An 18,998-nucleotide genomic window follows, 5' to 3' on the forward strand; every position below is an offset into this window, starting at 1 on the left:
GGCGAATCCACCTTTTCATTTGCTGAAGGGGAGAGCATAAAGAGAATCTTGTTCTGAGCTTCATACAAGGCAGCTGTTCGTGTGTCTTTCCGTTAGCGGCATTGTTGTTACAGCAAAAACAAATTTGCCACCCTGCGCAGACCCCTTACAGCTGCAGTGCACATTGCATGGCAAACAAGAATGCACTTCCGGGCTTGTAACTGAAACCTCTCCAGCCCGTGCCCGGGAGTGGCAAGGAGCCAAATCTCGCGGCTTCCAGAACAAAGTAAGCACCCAGCTCCGACCGTGCCAGAAATTAGCATGTCGTGCGCTGGTGTAAAGGGAAATAAAGACAAGTGCTGTCTAATGTCGTTAGATACCGCCCAGAGGTCTCATGGCTACAGTGTAAGGCTGCGGCCACGCTAGCGCTGACCGCGCTTATGCTTGAGAGCGGTGACGTCGCCAGCTCTCCAATCATGAGCGCTGGGTGTCCACGCTATTTCGCAAGCACGCACAGGGTGGTCATTGCGGGGTAAGTTGAGCACGGTTAAAAGTCTATTTTTTGGTTTGCGCCAAGCGTGGGTGAGCATCCGTGACGAAACTAGCCTCGGCAAGCATCGTGCGGTCAGCACGCTCAGCGCTAGCAAGCGTGGCCGCAGCCTTAAACAGAGAGCTTACAGAGTTTAGCACGGGTAGGTTTATTTGAAAATACAGAGTACCCCGAGTGGAATACATAACACATTCAATGCTGAGAAGACAGCCTGTCATTCACTACTACAATGATCAGTATGGTGGTCAAATGAATCAATCTGCTGTCTGTACAGAATGTATAAACTATATGGATAATGTCTGCATTATCTATATTTCTCTTGTGAGCCTTGATTTATTCCCTTGTTTATCAGCCGAGCCACAAATTGTTTTTTTTTTGTTTTTTTAAAGGGGTTATGATGTGGATTTTTTCTTCTAATTATTCACTTCTGTTTTAAAATGACATTTTATAATACTTGACTGAAGATGCGTTATTTTTTCTTCATTCCAATGCAAGTCAGTGAATAGGGCGGCCAGGTGGCTTGTCCAAAAATACTGGACACAATGGTGAAAGGTGCGACGCGCGAGAAGCGTTGGTGGGGAACAATGTTATTTATAAAAGACCTGACTGTTATGTAATTTTTTCTAAATTTCACTCCGTGTTCACCAATTTATATTCTATGTCGTAAAAAAATCTGGGGAGGAGTCTTGGGAGGGAGCGCCCCTCTGAGGATTTTTTTAGGAAATAGAATATGAAATAGTGCAAATTGGTGCATGCTTTGAGTGACATTTAAAATAAATGACGTAAAGGTCAGATCATTTATAAATAACTGACCTGCAGTCATACTGTACATGGCGAGCAATACTGATCTTACTACTCCTCCCACACATTCCTAGATTGTTGCACCCCTCCTCATCCTCTTTCCCTTATCCTCTCACCCTCCCACCCCCTCGTCCTCTCACCCCCTCCCTTCATTCTCTCTCATCCCCCCTCCCTTCATCTTCTCACCCCCCTCCCTTCATCTTCTCACCCCGTCCCTTCATCCTCTCTCATCCCCCTCCCTTCATCCTCTGTCATCCCCCCTCCCTTCATCCTCTCTCATCCCCCTCCATTCATCCTCTCGCCCCCCCTTCCCTTCATCTTCTCACCCCCCTCCCTTCATCCTCTCACCCTCTCTCCCCCCCCCCCGTGTCATTATCACCCCCACAGGACTGCCAGAGAAAACACACACACACACACACACAACAGTACAAGTACAAATACACACACACACACACACACACACCAGGACAAAACAGAACAAATACATACAGGACACAGGCAGGAGACACGCAGGACACAGCCTCACCTCTCTCTGCTCCATGCTTTTCCTCTGCTCTTTGGCCCCACCCCCAGGCTCCTGCCACCTCCATCCTGATTGGCTGCTGCTGTGTAATGCAGCCTATCACAATGGAGGAAGCTGCTCGGCCTCCCTAGCAGCAGCAGCCCTGCTCTACCCCTTCTCGGGGGAAATCCCGCGATTGGTTACTAAGGCTGCGTCCACGCTGCTGCAGAGCGCGCTTGGCGCATTTACTTCAGTGAATCTGCATGGCCACGCGTGTGCGCTCGGGCACGTACGCCCTCACTAAGTCTGGAGAGGTAATAATGGACACATACAAGTCCAGTATAATCTCTCTTTTTTTACCAGACAGACTAACCAAAGACCGGGCTGTCCGGTTCAATTCCGGACACCTGGCAACCCTACCAGTGAATGACCCAAAATGCAGCAATGAAAGTGTGGTTGCAATTCTCTATGAAGACAGTTGATTTTGTATTTTTTTTGATGAAGGCTTTTTTAATATCTGTATGAAAATAAGTTGAATAAGTATGCTGATCCTCTAATTATTAACACTATAGTGTGTGTGATATTAAATGTATTTTATGAATTCACCTCTGCTTGGGATAGACAGAAGGCTATCCGAAATATGAAAGAGAGCCAAGATTCATGTAGTGTCTGAATGTTCTCAGGGGATAGGAAAATGGGCAGACTAGTTGATCCAAGTGGTTCTTATCTGACATCAAATTGTATATTTTTTCTTGAAGAACAAAAGTGTAACAGAGCGCGTATAAATAATAAATATATACACACACACACACACACACACACACACACACACACACACACACACACACACACACACACACACACACACACACACACACACACACACACCCCCACTCCCCTCCCCCCCTTTCCTTGGGAATATCCTTAGTGTGTGGATCAGGAACAAGCTTTGAATGGTTTGTCTTTTCTTCCTCTCCACTTTAAGTGACTTCCCTCTCTTTTTCCTTTTGCAGTTGACATGGACGATGAAGATGGCCGGTGCTTGCTAGACGTGATTTGGTGAGTTGCTCCGTAGATCCTGAGTTCAATGCACATTTATTGCTCCAAATCTTTAAAGCCTCTTGGAAAGACCTGTTCCTCATATCTATAAGCAAAGGTTTTAGTCAGATTTCTTAAGACCAAATACAAAGGAGCACATTTCATATGTGTATGCTTACAGGTTCTTTTATTTACTTCATAAACGTGGTCCCCAAACCTCTCTGTACCCCTCTACACCTTCCCCTGCGTATCTCAATTATGAATCTATTCACTGAAGTGTAATGATCATTACCAACTGTTCACCTGAAAGCCAGTTTTCAGCCGATTAATGCCAATTGCTTTTTATGGAGAGTCATTATCTTTGAACCTGTAGATGGGTTTTAATGATCCTGGCATATCTGTCATGGATTTCCCTTCCATTCCAACCACCCTTTCATGTTTTTATTAATCGTCTGGTGGTCTGTTTCTTGTTCTCGGCTGAGGCCTACAGAGTCTCGTGGCATAATAGGAGGGTGTGAGACCACAGACAAGTACCTAGCAACTTAACATACTCTCAATAAAGGGAAGAGAGAGACGCATGAAACCTGGCAGCAGCATCTTGGCATCTGCTGTGCAGTGGCAGTAGCGAGACCACAGAGTCTGGAATACCCCTTTAAGCATATATTGCACGTGCTACATATATAGAAAATAAGACAGATGCGTTGTAAACTTACACTGCTGCATCGTAATCGTGCGCGCGTATTTACACACATTGGAAAAAGGTACTCCAATGTTGGAAAATCAACATATCCAACCTTCAAGTGACTGATCTTCAGCAGAAACATATATCTCCACTTTTCAAGCAAGGACTGCCTGAAAGTCAGTATGATGCTGTTATAACATTCTATTTTCTTACCTGCTTAGTACAGCCTTTTATTGAAAGCCCAATCTGTAACGCTGTGCTCACCACAAACAAGGCGGGAATGGGTATGAACGCCGCCCACAGCCACGGGGGCACGTCTGGAGAGTGGATGGTCAAGATAGCTGGGTCGGGAATGGAGAGGTCAGGGTGGGCTTGATGTTTGCCGAGGTCGGGATCGGAGATAATAGAATAGTCAAGGTCCGGGTGCCGTGGTCAGGGTTGGAGAGATGCGGAGGGTCAGATGTAAGCCAGGGTCAGTAAGCCAGAGATACGGAATCCAAGAAATAAGCCGGGACGGTATACTGAGAAGAAGAACAAGGTGGGGCAAGGCTAGGAACACCAGGAAGGGTGATACACGACGTAACACGAGCTATGCTCAGCCAAAGTGCCAGTGGCACAGCTGAGCATAAATAGGGAGATGGACCAATGAGAGAGAGAGAGGGGTGGAGCGGAGGTGCGCCCCTACGGAGGCAGGGATAGGTGGATAGGTGCAGGAAACAGGTGAGGTTGATAGTAGGCAGATGAGCAGCTGGAGCGAGCTGTACACATGTCACGTGTGCGCGCTGTGCGACGCCGACGTGCAGCTCAGTCGTGAGGCGGGACCAGTTCCCGCGGCGTCCCTCGATGCTATCCGTGCTCGCGCCATGTGGTTCGTGGCTCTGCGCGAGGAGGCAGGTAAGGAAGGAGCGCGCTGTAAGGGACGTGATCCCTGATTCCTTACACAATAATCTGCCGAATTATCTTGGTTCTCTGTAGTTGGGGAATACAGCTTCACTTTCAGAGCGGTCCTTAGGCTTCCTGTTTAACAAGGTGTTGACAACCTGATACACTAGTTTCCCAAAAGATATAGGCTATATGAATATGATATTTTCACTGGGCTGTGTCTATATGCACACGAGTGAGTATACATTAGGGACCTGGATAGTAAGGCTTGCTGTGAATGTATCTTGGCTCATACAATCCCATTTTATGAACCACAATGTTCTTTTACTTTGATCATGTGAATAGAGCAACCAATGTGTAATTTAATCTATGCTTTAGTACACAATATACTTTATTTATTATCTTTAACTACCATTCTTATATTTTGCAATATTACCAGGGTTTTTTGTGTTATTAATGAGCATTAACAATTAGTTCTATTAAGTAAAGAAAAACATAGGCTGAAAAAAATGTGTACATCCATAGTACAACCCCGTAGCAGCCTAGTAACCAATAAAATAAATGTTCCCATAATTTTAAGGATATAATCACAAAACCAAGCAGAGATGGTTTAAACTGTTTATAAGCAGTGTTGTTGAAGGAATCCGGTTCACTATGATTGTATATAGTTCTATGTTATGCAAACCAAAAATGTCTGTATAGAATAATTCAGAGGTGCTAAAATAAAAAAACCAGACGTGTATCCCTCGCTCAGCCTAGTGATGTCAGTAAAATAAACAGAGATGTGTATTCTAGATATACTAAAATACATTTAGAGACTAGTGCAGACAGTATTATGCAAATGTGTTAATGATGAGCTTCAATATTTTAGGCGTTTAGGCAAGGGTGGGGAAATAATACAGTAAATGTTGATTTTAAGATGTTCTCTAACAACTGTTTTTGACACTTTGCAGTGACCCCCAAGCTCTGAATGACTTCTTACATGGATCTGATAAGGTGAGTGGGGAGGGGGGAAGGGTGGAGGGGTATAATGTAGACCCTTTGAAAAAAAGATAAAGGGTTCAGGGTGAAAACATGTTTCAGAATAACTGAATCTTAGCACAATTGTCAGGCACTAAACATGGAGGTTGAGAGACATCGGGAAATATGGATTTCTCATTGTTATTATTTTTATAATCTTATTAAATATATTTGTCTTTAGGCTATTTGTACTAAATGTCTTAAATAAAATCATAGAACTAATTGCCATAATTACATGGGATGAATTGGATATTTTGGCTAACACAGACTCATGGTACAAAGAAAATAGCAATGTCAGTTTATGCTCTTATTTAGAAAGGGTAGGAAGGGAGGGGAAGGGTAGGAAGGGAGGGGGAGGAATTGCCCTTTTGTGACGAACAATATAGTTACATAGTAGATGAGGTTGAAAAAAGACGTACGTCCATCAAGTTCAACCTATGCTAAATTTTGACAACAGATACTTTATCCTATATCTATACTTACTTATTGATCCAGAGGAAGGCAAACAAAAAACCCCAGTGTCATATCATCCAATGATATCTCATAAGGGGAAAAGTAAATTCCTTCCTGACTCCAAGAATTGATCCCTAGTAATGAACATCCTTCCCATGTGTACTTATTTGGTATATCCCTGTAAACCAGGCCTGCACAACTCCAGTCCTCGAGGGCCGCCAACAGGCCAGGTTTTTAAGATATCCCTACTTAAGCACAGCTGGCTTGATTAGTGGCCTGTTTGCGGCCCTCGAGGACTGGAGTTGTGCATGCCTACCGTATACCTTTTCTTTCTAAAAAGATGTCCAACCTTTTTTTTGAACAAATCTATTGTATCTGCCATCACAGTCTCCATGGGTAATGAATTCCACATTTTAACTGCCCTTACTATGAAGAACCCTTTCCTTTGTTGCTGGTGAAATCTCCTTTCCTCCAACCTAAAGAGATGGCCCCGAGTCCTTAGTACTGCCCATGGGATGAATAGTTCATTTGAAAGCTCCTTGTATTGTCCCCAAATATATTTGTATATAGTTATCATACCCCTCTTAGACGCCTCTTTTCTAATGTAAATAAATCTAATTTAGATAGCCTCTCCTCATAAGTTAGATTGTCCATCTCCTTTATTAATTTTGTGGCTCTTTTCTGCACTCTCTCTAGTTCCATAATGTCTTTTCTAAGGAGTGGTGCCCAATATTGTACTCCATATTCAAGGTGTGGTCTTACTAATGCTTTGTAAAGGGGCATAATTATGTTTACTTTGCTTCCATCCATTGCCCGTTTAATGCAAGACAAGATCTTGTTTGCCTTTGCAGCTACTGCATGACATTGGGCACTATTGCTAAGCCTGCAGTCTACAAGCCCTCCTAAATCCTTCTCCATCAAGGATTCCCCCAATATATCTCCATTTAATTTGTAAGTCGTCTGTTTATTCTTGCATCCCAAATGCAAACCTTACATTTATCTGTATCAAACCTCATCTGCCAGTTACCTGCCCACGTTTACAGTCTCTCCAAGTCGTCCTGGTGGGAAATTACATCCTGCTCTGATTCTACTACCTTACACAATTTAGTATCAGCAAAGATGGAGACTTTGCTCTCGATGCCAACCTCAAGGTCATTAATAAACAAGTTAAAAAGCAGGGGGTCCAGTACCGATCCCTGAGGTACTCCACTCACGACTTTAGCCCAACCTGAAAAAGTTCCATTTATGACAACCCTCTGTTGTCTGTCCTTTAACCAGTTTTCAATCCAGGTGCATACATTATTACTGAGACCAATTTGCTTTATTTTGTACACCAACCTCTTGTGTGGAACCGTATCAAAAGCTTTTGCAAAATCTAAGTAAACCACATCAACTGCATTACCCTGGTCTAAATTCCTACTTACCTCCTCAAAGAAACAAATAAGGTTAGTTTGGCATGATCTATCCTTCATAAAAACATGCTGATTATTACTAATAATTTTGTTTTTCATTAGGTATTCCTGAATATTATCCCGTATTAAACCTTCAAGTAGTTTCCCCACTATTGAAGTCAGGCATACAGGTCTGTAATTCGCCGGTTGTGATCTAGCTCCCTTTTTAATATAGGCACCACATCTGCTTTACGTCAATCTTGTGGTACTGAGCCTGTGGAAATGGAGTTCTTGAATATTAAATATAATGGTTTCGCTATTACTGAGCTTAACTCCTTGAGAACTCTTGGATGTATGCCATTGGGGCCAGGTGCCTTATTTACTTTAATTTTTTCAAGTCGCTTATGAACTTCTCCCTCAGTTAACCAATTGTTCATTTATATGGAGGTTGTGGCTTCCTCCTGCGGTACTACTATTGAACTTGATTCTTCCCTGGTAAATACAGAGGTAAAGAATTTGTTTAATACCTCTGCTTTTTCCTTATTTCCAATAATCTGCCTACCCATCTCACACTGAAAGGGTCCTATATTTTCTTTTCTCATTTTTTTGTTATTAAGGTACTTAAAGAACTTTTTAGGGTTGACCTTACTTTCTATTGCAATCCTTTTTTCATTATCCATTTCTGCTAATTTGATTGCCCTTTTACAATTTTTTTTACATTAATTCTGATACGATGTCTCCGTCCTTTCTGACTTAAAGGATCTAAACGCCTTCCTCTTCTTGTCCATTTCCTCCTCTACCTGTTTATTTAGCCACAATGGTTTTGACTTATTTCTTTTATACTTATTACCCAAGGGTATACACTGATACGTGTGCTTTTCTAAAAATGTTTTAAAGACGGCCCATTTATCTTCTACATTTTCCCTGCAAAAACATCATCCCAGTGTATTATTTGTAGATTAGACCTCAGTTTATTAAAATCTGCCTTTCTAAAGTTTAAGGTCTTTGTTGATCCCAAGTAATCTGTTTTTTGATAATTTATTTCAAATGAGATCATGTTATGATCACTGTTTCCCAAATGTTCCAGGACTAGAATATTTGTTATTACTTCCACATTGTTTGATATGACCAAATCCAGTATTGCCCCTCTCCTGGTTGGTTCCTCAATAATTTGGGTCATATAATAGTCTTTAAACACCCCCAAAAACCTGTTTCCTTTTGTTGTAATGCTAATCTCATTGCCCCAGTCCATGTCTGGATAATTAAAATCCCCCATTATGCAAACATGACCCAGTTTTGATGCCTTCTCCATTTGCAAAAGTATTTTAGCTTCCTCAATCTCATCGATATTTGGGGGTTTATAGCATATCCCTACAAAGAATTTCTTTATACTTTTTCTTCCACTGCTAATTTCTATCCACAAAGTCTCTACATTTTCATCATTCCCTTCATAAACATCATCCCTTATAATAGGTTTTAGACCCAGATTAACATATAAACATACTCCACCTCCCCTTCTATTTGTTCGATCCTTCCGAAAAAGGGAATAACCCTCTAAATTAACTGTCCAGTCATGAGTTTCATCCCACCATGTTTCAGTAATGCCTATGATATCATACTGCTCCCTTGCAGCTATTAATTCAAGCTCCCCCATTTTATCTGTCAGTCTTCTTGCATTAGCCCCCCCCCCAACAATCTGTCTACCAGATCCCCAATGTGCCGAACCCAAGCACCCAGGAGACAACAAACTGTTCGGTTCATGCGGTCATGGCAACAGATTTGACCTATCTACCTTCCTAATAATGGAGTCCCCTACCACCACAATCTTTCTTGGTATCTGAGCATCCTGAGTCCCCACTGTGCTGGAGGAACTATTCCTGAGGAATCAGTCTCCCCCAGCCTTGCCATTTCTGCCCTGATACTCCCAATATCTTCATTCAATATGGCAAATTTATTGGGCTGGGTTAGCTCAGAAATGACCTCCCTCTCCTTATTGCCCCTGCTTCCCCTTCTGTTACCCAGCTACCTACCTGCTCCTCACTAACAGCCCTACCATCTGCACCACTAGTCAAAGCAAGGGCCTGCTCAGTGAGCTCTAAACCCCTTCAAGATTGCCAATGTCCCTCAATATTGTAAGTTGCCTCTTCAGATCAGCAATCTCTGACTCTGAAGAGACCACCCGCTCACACTTCTCACAGCGGTATGCTCCTTGGAGTAGCTGCTCCAAGTGCACATACATGTGGCAAGATGTGCATTGAGTTGCATTTTCAATCCTGCTCATTCTAGCAACTATGAAGTTTATAAGTATTAACAATAACTGTACTTCAATATACTGTACCTTGTTTTACCGCTTCCTTGTTCAAACTGCTTCTGGATCTAACTGCACACTTCAAACAACCAGCACTTGAAATCAACCACGCAGATCAGTATATGGAAGCGTATGTATGAAAGCTATGTTTGTACAAGGAACTGAAGATAAGCCTGGGGCACTTTGGGGTAACCCTAGAAACTGATGAAAAGGTTGTTATTCGTACTAGGCAGACCCCCAGCAAAGGAAGAGGAATTGGTCAGGGTTTTTTAATAGAGGACATCATTAAGATGGCAATTACCGGGGAGATTAGGAGCATTACCGCAGGAGACTTTAAATTGCTTTATGTGCTTTATGTGGACTGGGGTGAGTCTGTTTTGGGTTCAGCCAGAAACTGTGACATCCTGGTTTCCTTGCAGTGGGCATCTCTCATGCAATTGGTGAGGGAACCCACTTTTGGGGAAGTAATACAAGAATCCAGACCTACAAATGGACCAGATGATTAGATTTAAGAGTGGGTATGAATTTAGGTTCCAGTAAATCAGTGTGGTTTCGTGTAAAGACAGAAGCTACGTCATACCATACAAAAACTAGTGTTTTATAGATTTGTTTTAGGAAGGGTGACTTTTCAGAGATAGGAAAATATTTTGGCACAGTGAAGGTATTTGAGTGCTGGAGCCCTGGGAAAGACGAAAGGATGCAATACTAAAAGCATCAGAAATCAGATTGGCCTCGTCCAGGGTGACGTTGATCGGGCTCGCGCTGCCCGCGTTGAAACACATTTTGCAATGTGTGTGACCAGCGCAAGCGCCTGCGCATGCACGGTGCTTAGCTGCTTGCCGAACCAAGCAAATTTGATTGTGCCGCTCGTTGACGCATCACATGAGCGGTTCGCCAAATGAAAGCGAACCAGCTCCGTGTCATCATGGCCACCCCCACCCCCCGGCCGTGCTCAACTAGCTGGCCAGGAAAAGCACGACCAAGCAGAGTGTGTGACGTCACCGCCCATGAGCGCCAGTGCGCTCGCTCCCTGCCTGGCCGCAGCCTTAGACAGATTTTTTTTTTTTTTTTTTTACGTAAAATTATTATTGGAGTATAGAAGGGAAAAAAGGATAAGGAAAGCTGTTAATCATTACAATATATCGACAGTTGTTTTTTAACACCGGGAACTTAACCCAGCAAATATTCGTAGTCACAGTATTACACGGAAATTATATGGGTCAACCATTCAGGGAGGGGAGGGGACATCCATGAGGGATAGAACACAACAACTAACGGGGGGGGGAGGGGGGGCGAAAAGGGAAGATTATCACGACATTCTTAGAATTGCATCTCAGCACCCATTCCTATTCCTATGTCCAAAATCTTTCCTCCACCTACTGTAGATCTTTCTAAATCCCCTTATCTATTTTTAAAGCAATGCTAGCTCTGGATCAAGCCCCATCAAACACCTCTCCATGCTGTAGATCAGCCTTGTCCTGAAGCCCCAGAAAACCCCTAATCTCTCTATCAGATATCATGTGCCTGATCCGTTACACCACCTCTTTTCCAGGCTTCAAAACCGCCTTCCTCCATTCCTGGGGCAAACTCTGGTTTATACAAAAGCGGGATAATACTAGAATTTTTGCCACTGAATGTTTAATCATTGGGTTTGCTACTGCTCCTGGCTGTCCAGCCATAGCAAGGTGTCTAATTTTGCCGGGGCACAAACATGGTCCTCTATATCAACTCATGCTCTCATACCACTTGCTGAGTTCCAGAGGAGTAGCTGGGTCTGCTGCAGAGGCCTGAGAATATTTTCACAGATTGGGCACAGCAAGACCTCCTAGCTTCGAGGTTCTCTGTTGTATAGTACTTAGAATTCTGGACCTTTTACCTGACCATATGAACATAGCAATACTGCGCTGAAGACTGGTTATATCTGTATCTAAGGCCCGGACCGCTGTAGTCAAGGAGTCATCTTGACTGCCGTAATCCTACCTATCCAGGAGATACAATATCTATCCCATTCTTCTAAATCATTTTTGAGTTTACGAATTTGTTGGGGTTAGTTATATTTGTAGATTGTCTGGGCGGATTTTGTAAGATTTACCCCTAGGTATGGTACATAGTTTGTGCGCCATGTAAATTTTAAGTTAATACTCAGAAGTTTGATCAGGTCATGGGTCAAATTGATAGTCAGGGCTAGCGATTTTGACTGATTGATTGATTTTGAAGCCTGATATACTACCAAATTGCCCAAGTGCTAGAAAAAGATTGGGGAGAGTAGTGAGTGGTCTAGTAATCTGCATTAGTATGTCGTCCGCGAACAACGCCACTTTATATTCTGTGTTTCCAAACTGTGTATCCGACACATTGGGATCTAGTCTCGAGGCAGGCATATAAGAAATAATCTGCACTTAGATTTGTATTGTTGTTGTTTTCTCTCCTTACATGCTCCTCCTGGATTGTGAAATAGCAACTTTCTACATTTGGGGCAAAGTGAAGACAAACCCCACCAGAGGGTTTGAGCAGGGAGTTACAACCTTAATTTTATCACGTTATTCACATAAGTATTCACACTTTTATAATGCACAATTGTATATTTGGTCACTATTTAGTGAAATATCACGTTTTGAAGTTTTAGCGCCTTTTTCCACACCATCACTCTGTTTTAACTGAAAGGCATAAGTTTAGCTAGCCTCGGGTCTGGATAATCTTGGCCATCTGTCAGGACTCGGGGCACACGCCGCCCTCGGCGCTGCCCTTCCTTACCTGTACCGCTGGCTGCGGTCTCCTCCATCCCTGCTTGGCACCTCAGCCCGCTACTCCGCCCCCCCGCGGCTTGCACGCACGCCACCGACGCCGGACTCGTGGTTGCTTCACTTACAGGACGCACGCCGCACAACTTAATTTATGCACTGCACCGGCCAGGTAACCCCACCCCCCGGCCAGCGCCGCTCTAAGGCTCAGCTCCTCCCACCACCTTCCTGCAACTAACCAGGCCATTAACCCCTGCCCTATCACAAAGGGCTCCTGGGCGCGCCTCTGCTCCGCCCCTTCCTCCCATTGGTCCTCCTCACTTTATAACCCCGTGGTTCCTCTCCAACCTCGCTCTGCATAGTTCGTCTGCCTTGTGCTGTTACTCACTGTGCCTAGCTCTCTTTCAGTTTCAGCTTCGTTACCGATTTGGCTTGTCTTCCGTCCCTCTCTGGCTCTATGACCCCGGCGTCCACTCGACCACGTTTACCTCTCGGACCCCTTGAACTCGGCACTTGGACCTCCACTTCCCGGAACTCTGTTATCCTCGACCTCTGGCTTTGGACCTTACTACGGCACCTTCTCTAAGCCCGGATCTGGCAAGTACCTTACCTACCCTGGTACCCCTGACCTTGTTCACACAACCAATCCTCACTCCGGGCACGCTCTCACTACTGAGGGTGCGTGGTTACTCACTTTCCACCTCAGTATTGGGGGTTAGTCTGGTCTGCGGGCAGAACAGCGTGACACCATCACATCTGCGGTGTTAGTAATTTTATGTACCGCCTCTAGCTCAAAAAGTTTATTTGTCAAATCCTGCTCTCGTTTTGATCGGGCTTTCATCCTTCGCGAAGCAATTTTAATAAAGGTGCCCCTAATAAAGGCTTTATGCGGCTCCCATATCGTTGTGAATGGGAGGTCATCTGTGTAATTTATGCAAAAAAAAAAAATTGAACTTCTCCCCCAATTTCTGTCACTAATTCTGGTATACATAGCAATGATTCATTCAATCACCATTGTCTTGGGGCCCCTTACAGGAGAAAGCCTAGGTATTATAATATTGATCATTGCATAGTCTGACCATGTAATATTATCAATATTTGCCTGTATTTGTTGTGATAGCAGTCTCGCATCTACTGGGAAAAAGTTAATTTGTGAGTATGTGTTGTGAGGGGCTGAATAGAAAGTGTAATCTTTTTTGAGAGGGTTGAGTGACCTCCAGATATCGACTAGTTGGTGTTCCTTCATAAAATCTGTAATGATTTTAATTTCTGGGGGATTTCTCAGATTTGTCCCACCCTGCGCGGGTCCTGATCTATCTCGTCCGCTATCCATAGCTGTATTAAAGTCCCCGCCTAAAACGATAATACCCTTTGCCACCTTCCTTATTGTGTTGAATATACTTTCGGAGAAGGAAGACCTTGACATATTTGAGGCGTAGATGTTGATTAATGTAACTTGTACCCCGCCAGCATAACCACAAGCAGAGAAATCTGCCCTCTTTATCTTTAAGTGTCTCAAGCTGAAAGGATACATTTGGCTTTACTCCCCCTTTTTTGGTGGATGCTGATGATAGAAATACCTGCGTGATGTGTTTGTGGAAAAATTTTGGGCGTGAAATGCATCTCCTGAAGAAATAGCACGTCTGCATCCTCTTTTTTTTTTATAGTTGGTGAAGGCAAGTTTACACTTGTGTGGACTATTGAAGCCTTTTGCATTGTAGGAGATAATTTGTAATGCTGCCATACCAAGTGTTTTAGGGATATATATTTATTTTTATCTGAAAATGATATTGGCTCTGTAGACAACCAGAACCTGGTATTTCGCCCTCGAGTCAGAGTGGAGAGGGACCTCGGAGTATGAGCAGACTTGAACAGATGTCGAGATATATATCATTGCGGATGGGGTGAGGGAACACATAGGGAAAAAACAGAACATATAACAAGAAATATAACACATGTTAAACACCCAAGGGGCACCCTGAAATCCAGGAGGGCTTGTGGTCTGTTGGCACCCTATTTGTGGTCCAACAACAATAGCACATATCTATATAGCAACGCGCCATATAAATTTAAACTAAAAAGGGGGCATAACACGGCAACGCGATACTCGCCCTACCCAGGAGGCCCTACCCAGGAGGCCCATCCAACTTGCAATCTTCCTGTTATGTTATATAGCTACGGTGCAGATTTATACTGTCTGATTTAGGGAGAGGGAGTGGCTCAGTGAGTAAAAGACACTGACTGGCACTGAGAGTTTGAAGCAGGGGAGCCTGGTTCAATTCCCGGTGTCGGCTCCTTGTGACCATGGGCAAGTCACTTTATCTCCCTGTGCCACAGGCACCAAAAACATAGATTGTAAGCTCCACGGGGCAGGTACCTGTGCCTGCAAAATTTCTCTGTAAAGCGCTACGTATAACTAGCAGCGCTATACAAAAACATGCAAAAAAAAAAAAAATAGTTCACTATAATCTTGCTGTGTTGCTTCTACATCCACCTTCACCAGTTAGTTTCATAGCTAACCAAAACATCACCTAACAACCTTGCTATAGACTATTAAGTATTAAACCTATAAAATAGTTTAGCTGTAAACCTGCGTAACCTCATAACAACCCCTTATCCAATCGACCCACAGTTTACTACTGAATAAAGTCTTGAACAGTGGTCTTGAGCATCCCATTTGGTTATCACTGTTTCTACAGCTAGTCCTGATCACCTCTGGAACCTCAACCTTTACCAATCAGTTGCTACTAGTATTGGATGGTCCTTGGAAGCATGGTTTGACCGGCTTTTACTCCAGCTCCCTAAAGTGTCCAAGTGAACGGTATGTTCACTTTGAGCGTGCTTCTGGCCCTGGCGTTTTGTTCCTTGTGCCCACTCTAGTCCAAGGCGTTTACTTCATCCTTTCTCCCAGAGAGTCGTCGGGAGCTTGTTGAAACTTTGCTGTCTGAATACCCAGCTTCTCCATTAATCTGTGTGCCTTCGCCATTTCTTTTATGGCATGCTGTTGACCATTTTTAAGGACAATAAGATGGAAAGGAAAACCCCATTTGTATTTCACCTTGTGTTCACACAAGATTTCCATTACTGCCTTGAGGTTTCTACGCCTCTGTAGCGTTGCTGGGGATAGATCCGCAAAGATCGGGATCCTGACACCTTCTAATTTCACTGCTTCTTGGTTTCTCGAGGCTGCCATGATGCTCTCTTTTATATCAAAATAGTGTAATCTGAGGATAACGTCACAAGGGACATCCGGATTGAGCTGTCTACAGTAGGACGTATGGCTCTGTGTACTCTATCGAGAAGCAGTCGTGCTTGAGGAGTATCAAGGCACAACATGAGAAAGTCGGGTCACGTAATCTACGAGATCTGTTATTGTCTCCGGAGTTCCTCGTAGACGTAGATTGTTTCTGCGCGACCTATTATCCTGGTTCTCTTGATACTCTCCTAATTCCTCAACCTTCTCTTTAACTCGGATCAGTTCCTGGATAAGATCCTCCTGCACGGTCGCAGCCTCAATCATGTGTGTCTCCATATCATTGGTACGCTCCTCTAGCTGTTCAATATCTCCTTTTAGTTCTCCCACAACTTTCTGGACCTCTAATAGGAAGGTATTTGTCAGGTTTATATATAGTTGTTGTTTATTTTATTTTATTACAAATACGCGGGTCTATATCTTCATCCAGGTCCTCCTCCTGCTGTGCGAGCATGACGTTGTCATCTGGTTGTGTTTGTGCGTTTATTTTTAAAGTCTGAGATGTCTGGTTTTCTAGATTTTGTCAGCATGATTGAGAGCTTTGGTTATTGCTAATGTAGCTTTCTATTTTGAGTTAGGAGGTTTTTGTAACACATTTGGATGGTTAGGTGGGACCCCTCGCGGGGTGGTATGGTCCGCAAGCTACGTCGGCTCTACAGCCAAGCGCTGGGACAAAATATCCACTCGACTCTCTCTGGCCCAACGTTGCTACTGTGCACGCTACCGGCGGCTCTCTCTCTGCCGCGCCGGGACTCCCATCAGGCGGTCACTCGCTCCGCTGCTTATGAGTCCGTCGTGACCCTGTCTGCCCCTCTCCACCGACCGGAGATCCCAATCACCAGATACTGAAGGTGGGGCAGGCAAGATGGTTGCCGCGCCTCGCCTCCCGGCAGCTACGTCTCCTCCACAGGCAAATCGGCGGTCTCCGACAGGCCCCTGTACAGTTCGGGCGTTTCACACCACCCCGGCCTCCCACTGGTGTGTTCGGGAGTATTCCCCTAGGGTTCGGTGTTTTATTTTAGGGCTTTTCCCCACTCCTAAATCAGCATTGTGGATGGAGCTGAGCTGACTTGCGACTTTCCTGCTCCACCTCAACATGTTTTTCTTAAAGAAATGCAAGCACGTTTTCAGTTAACTCTGGATAGAGCTGTAAGGAAATTTAAAACAGGAGTCTCTGAACTATCTAAAAGAACTACGGAGCTTGAAAATAAGATGGACATTTCCCTACAAAACCAAGTAAATACCGATGATGAGGTCCTGCGTCTCAACGAGGAGATAAGAGCTATGAGGGAGGGAAGGGACAATATGGAAAACAGGGAGCGAAGATCAGAACCTACGAATTCGACATGTCCCTGAGTCGGTGTCCGCGGAAGCCCTCCAGCCATATCTTAAAAGATTGTTTACATCAATTGATCCCCAGTTGCAAGATGGCAATCTTAAAATGGATAGAGTGCACAGAGCCTTGGGACCGAGATTTGACAACCCCAAGAGAAGCAGAGATGTGGTCCTAAGGCTCCACCAATTTGCAACCAAGGAGAGGATCATAAAAGGCTGCAGAAATAGTGGCTTAATTGAATTTGAAAATAGCTCTATTCAAATTTTCCAGGACCTGTCCAGAATGACAATTGAGAGAAGAGGGTATTCGCTACCGATGGACCTTTCCATTCTGTCACCCAGATTTCGATCCGATACCCCGAAGAATCACAGCTTTCCTCTCAGCGTAGGGTCTGCCCCCAAGGATGGGTTGAGCCACTGATAAAGACCTCGGGACGACGACACAGAGGACAATAGATCGGCTGAGGGTGCAGTTGCTCGGAGATGAAAGACCAAAGTTTGCTTTTGCCTTCGAGAGATTTTTGTTGAACCATTTTACTGGGGTTCTCTAGAACTTTGGAAGATTTCATCAGAATCCACTGCTGTTCTCCCTATTTTCTGATCCCCGACATGCGATGAAAATGAGAAGGGATTTTATAGGAATCCTAGGACCATATTTATTAGATTTATTTAACGATTTTCTCAGTAGAAAACAAATCCCCTCACAGATGACGAAAACTAATACATACTGTTGGTCCTCAAAGAGGGTAAGGACACTTTATGTTGTGGTAGCTATAGACCAATCTCACTACATAACATGGATTTGAAAATTTATAGTAAAATTCTGGCTAATAGGTTGAAAACACTAGAGGCATTTGAGTTTTCAGTGGTTTTTTTACAGGCCGTCCGTGCCCTTTACCAGACAACGACAGCCACCCTGAAATTGCCAGGAGGAGAGAAGAATCTAATAACAATTAAGAATGGAACTAGTAAGGGATGCCCTCTTTCTCCTCTTCTTTTTGCCTTGACAATCGAGCCTCTTGCGGCAACAATTAGTTTCCCCAAATATATAAGGGATTGAAATAAAAGACGAGACCTATTAAATATCACTTTTTGCGGATGATATTATCCTTACCATCTCTAAACCCCCTTGTGTCCGTCCCGAATTTACAATCTACCCTCCGTGGATTCGAAGATCTATCAGGATATAAAGTTAACGTAGGAAAGTCGCAAGCGTTAAATCTAATGCTAATGGAAGGAGAGGCCGAGGTTCATAAAGGCCACTTTGACTATAAGTGGAAAAGGACCCATTTAAAGTATATGGGGATCTATCTCACTGGAAACTATAACTCACTATATAAATATAACTACCCCAAGCTTTTCTCTAAGATAAGAAAAGATCTACAAGTCTGGAATTCCCATTGTATCTCCTGGTTATGGCGTATCCCTGGGGTCAAGATGAATATTCTCCCCAGACTTCTTTACTATTTTCAGACATTTCCAATATCAAAATCGAATTATGCAATATATCTGGAATCATAACCAAGAGTAGCCAGATCAATTATGTTGGAGTCGAAAGAACAAGGCGGAATAGCAGTACCAAATATTCTAAAATATTATATAGTATCTCATTTAAGACAATTGGTGTTCTGGCACTCCCTGAGAGGGACTTGAGTAGATTTGGAGATTTCGCTAAAAAACCTGGTTGGTCTGCCGCCTTTGCTATGGTCGAACCCTGGGGTTGGTACCGGGAGTCACTCAGACCTGAAGGGAATCGGATTGTCTCTTATAATTTGGCAGCTAGCAAAAAAAAAATATAAAGTAATGTTAACCCCATCCAGGCTTCTTCCATTGTTTGGTAATCCAGGGTTTCTGCCGGGATTTCAGGACCAGGGTTTTGAACAATGGAGAAGGAGAGGAATCCTAGAGATGGGCGATCTATTAGAAAAAGACACGTTGATGTATTTTAAAGAACTGACTAGAAAATACAGTCTACCTCCAAATGAGATGTTCAAATATATGCAAGTCCAACATTTTGTCAGACAAAGTTTTTACAGGGAGGAATTCCCCGGTTGTACACGATT

At 43.7% G+C, this 18,998-nt stretch overlaps 1 protein-coding gene across 4 annotated transcripts in view; it reads left to right on the plus strand.

The window, feature by feature from the left end:
* BICRA (BRD4 interacting chromatin remodeling complex associated protein) overlaps positions 1-18,998 on the plus strand; it is a 153,975-nt gene that overhangs the window by 94,662 nt on the left and 40,315 nt on the right. For all 4 annotated transcript variants that reach the window (XM_075606863.1, XM_075606861.1, XM_075606864.1 and 1 more), the window contains exons 2-3: positions 2,846-2,891; positions 5,388-5,430. In XM_075606863.1, the coding sequence (XP_075462978.1) occupies positions 2,851-2,891; positions 5,388-5,430 (84 nt within the window). In that variant the 5' untranslated portion in view covers positions 2,846-2,850. The remainder of the gene's footprint in view (positions 1-2,845; positions 2,892-5,387; positions 5,431-18,998) is intronic.

The sequence above is a fragment of the Ascaphus truei genome, chromosome 7 (assembly GCF_040206685.1).
Source record: "Ascaphus truei isolate aAscTru1 chromosome 7, aAscTru1.hap1, whole genome shotgun sequence".
Lineage (NCBI taxonomy): Eukaryota > Metazoa > Chordata > Amphibia > Anura > Ascaphidae > Ascaphus > Ascaphus truei.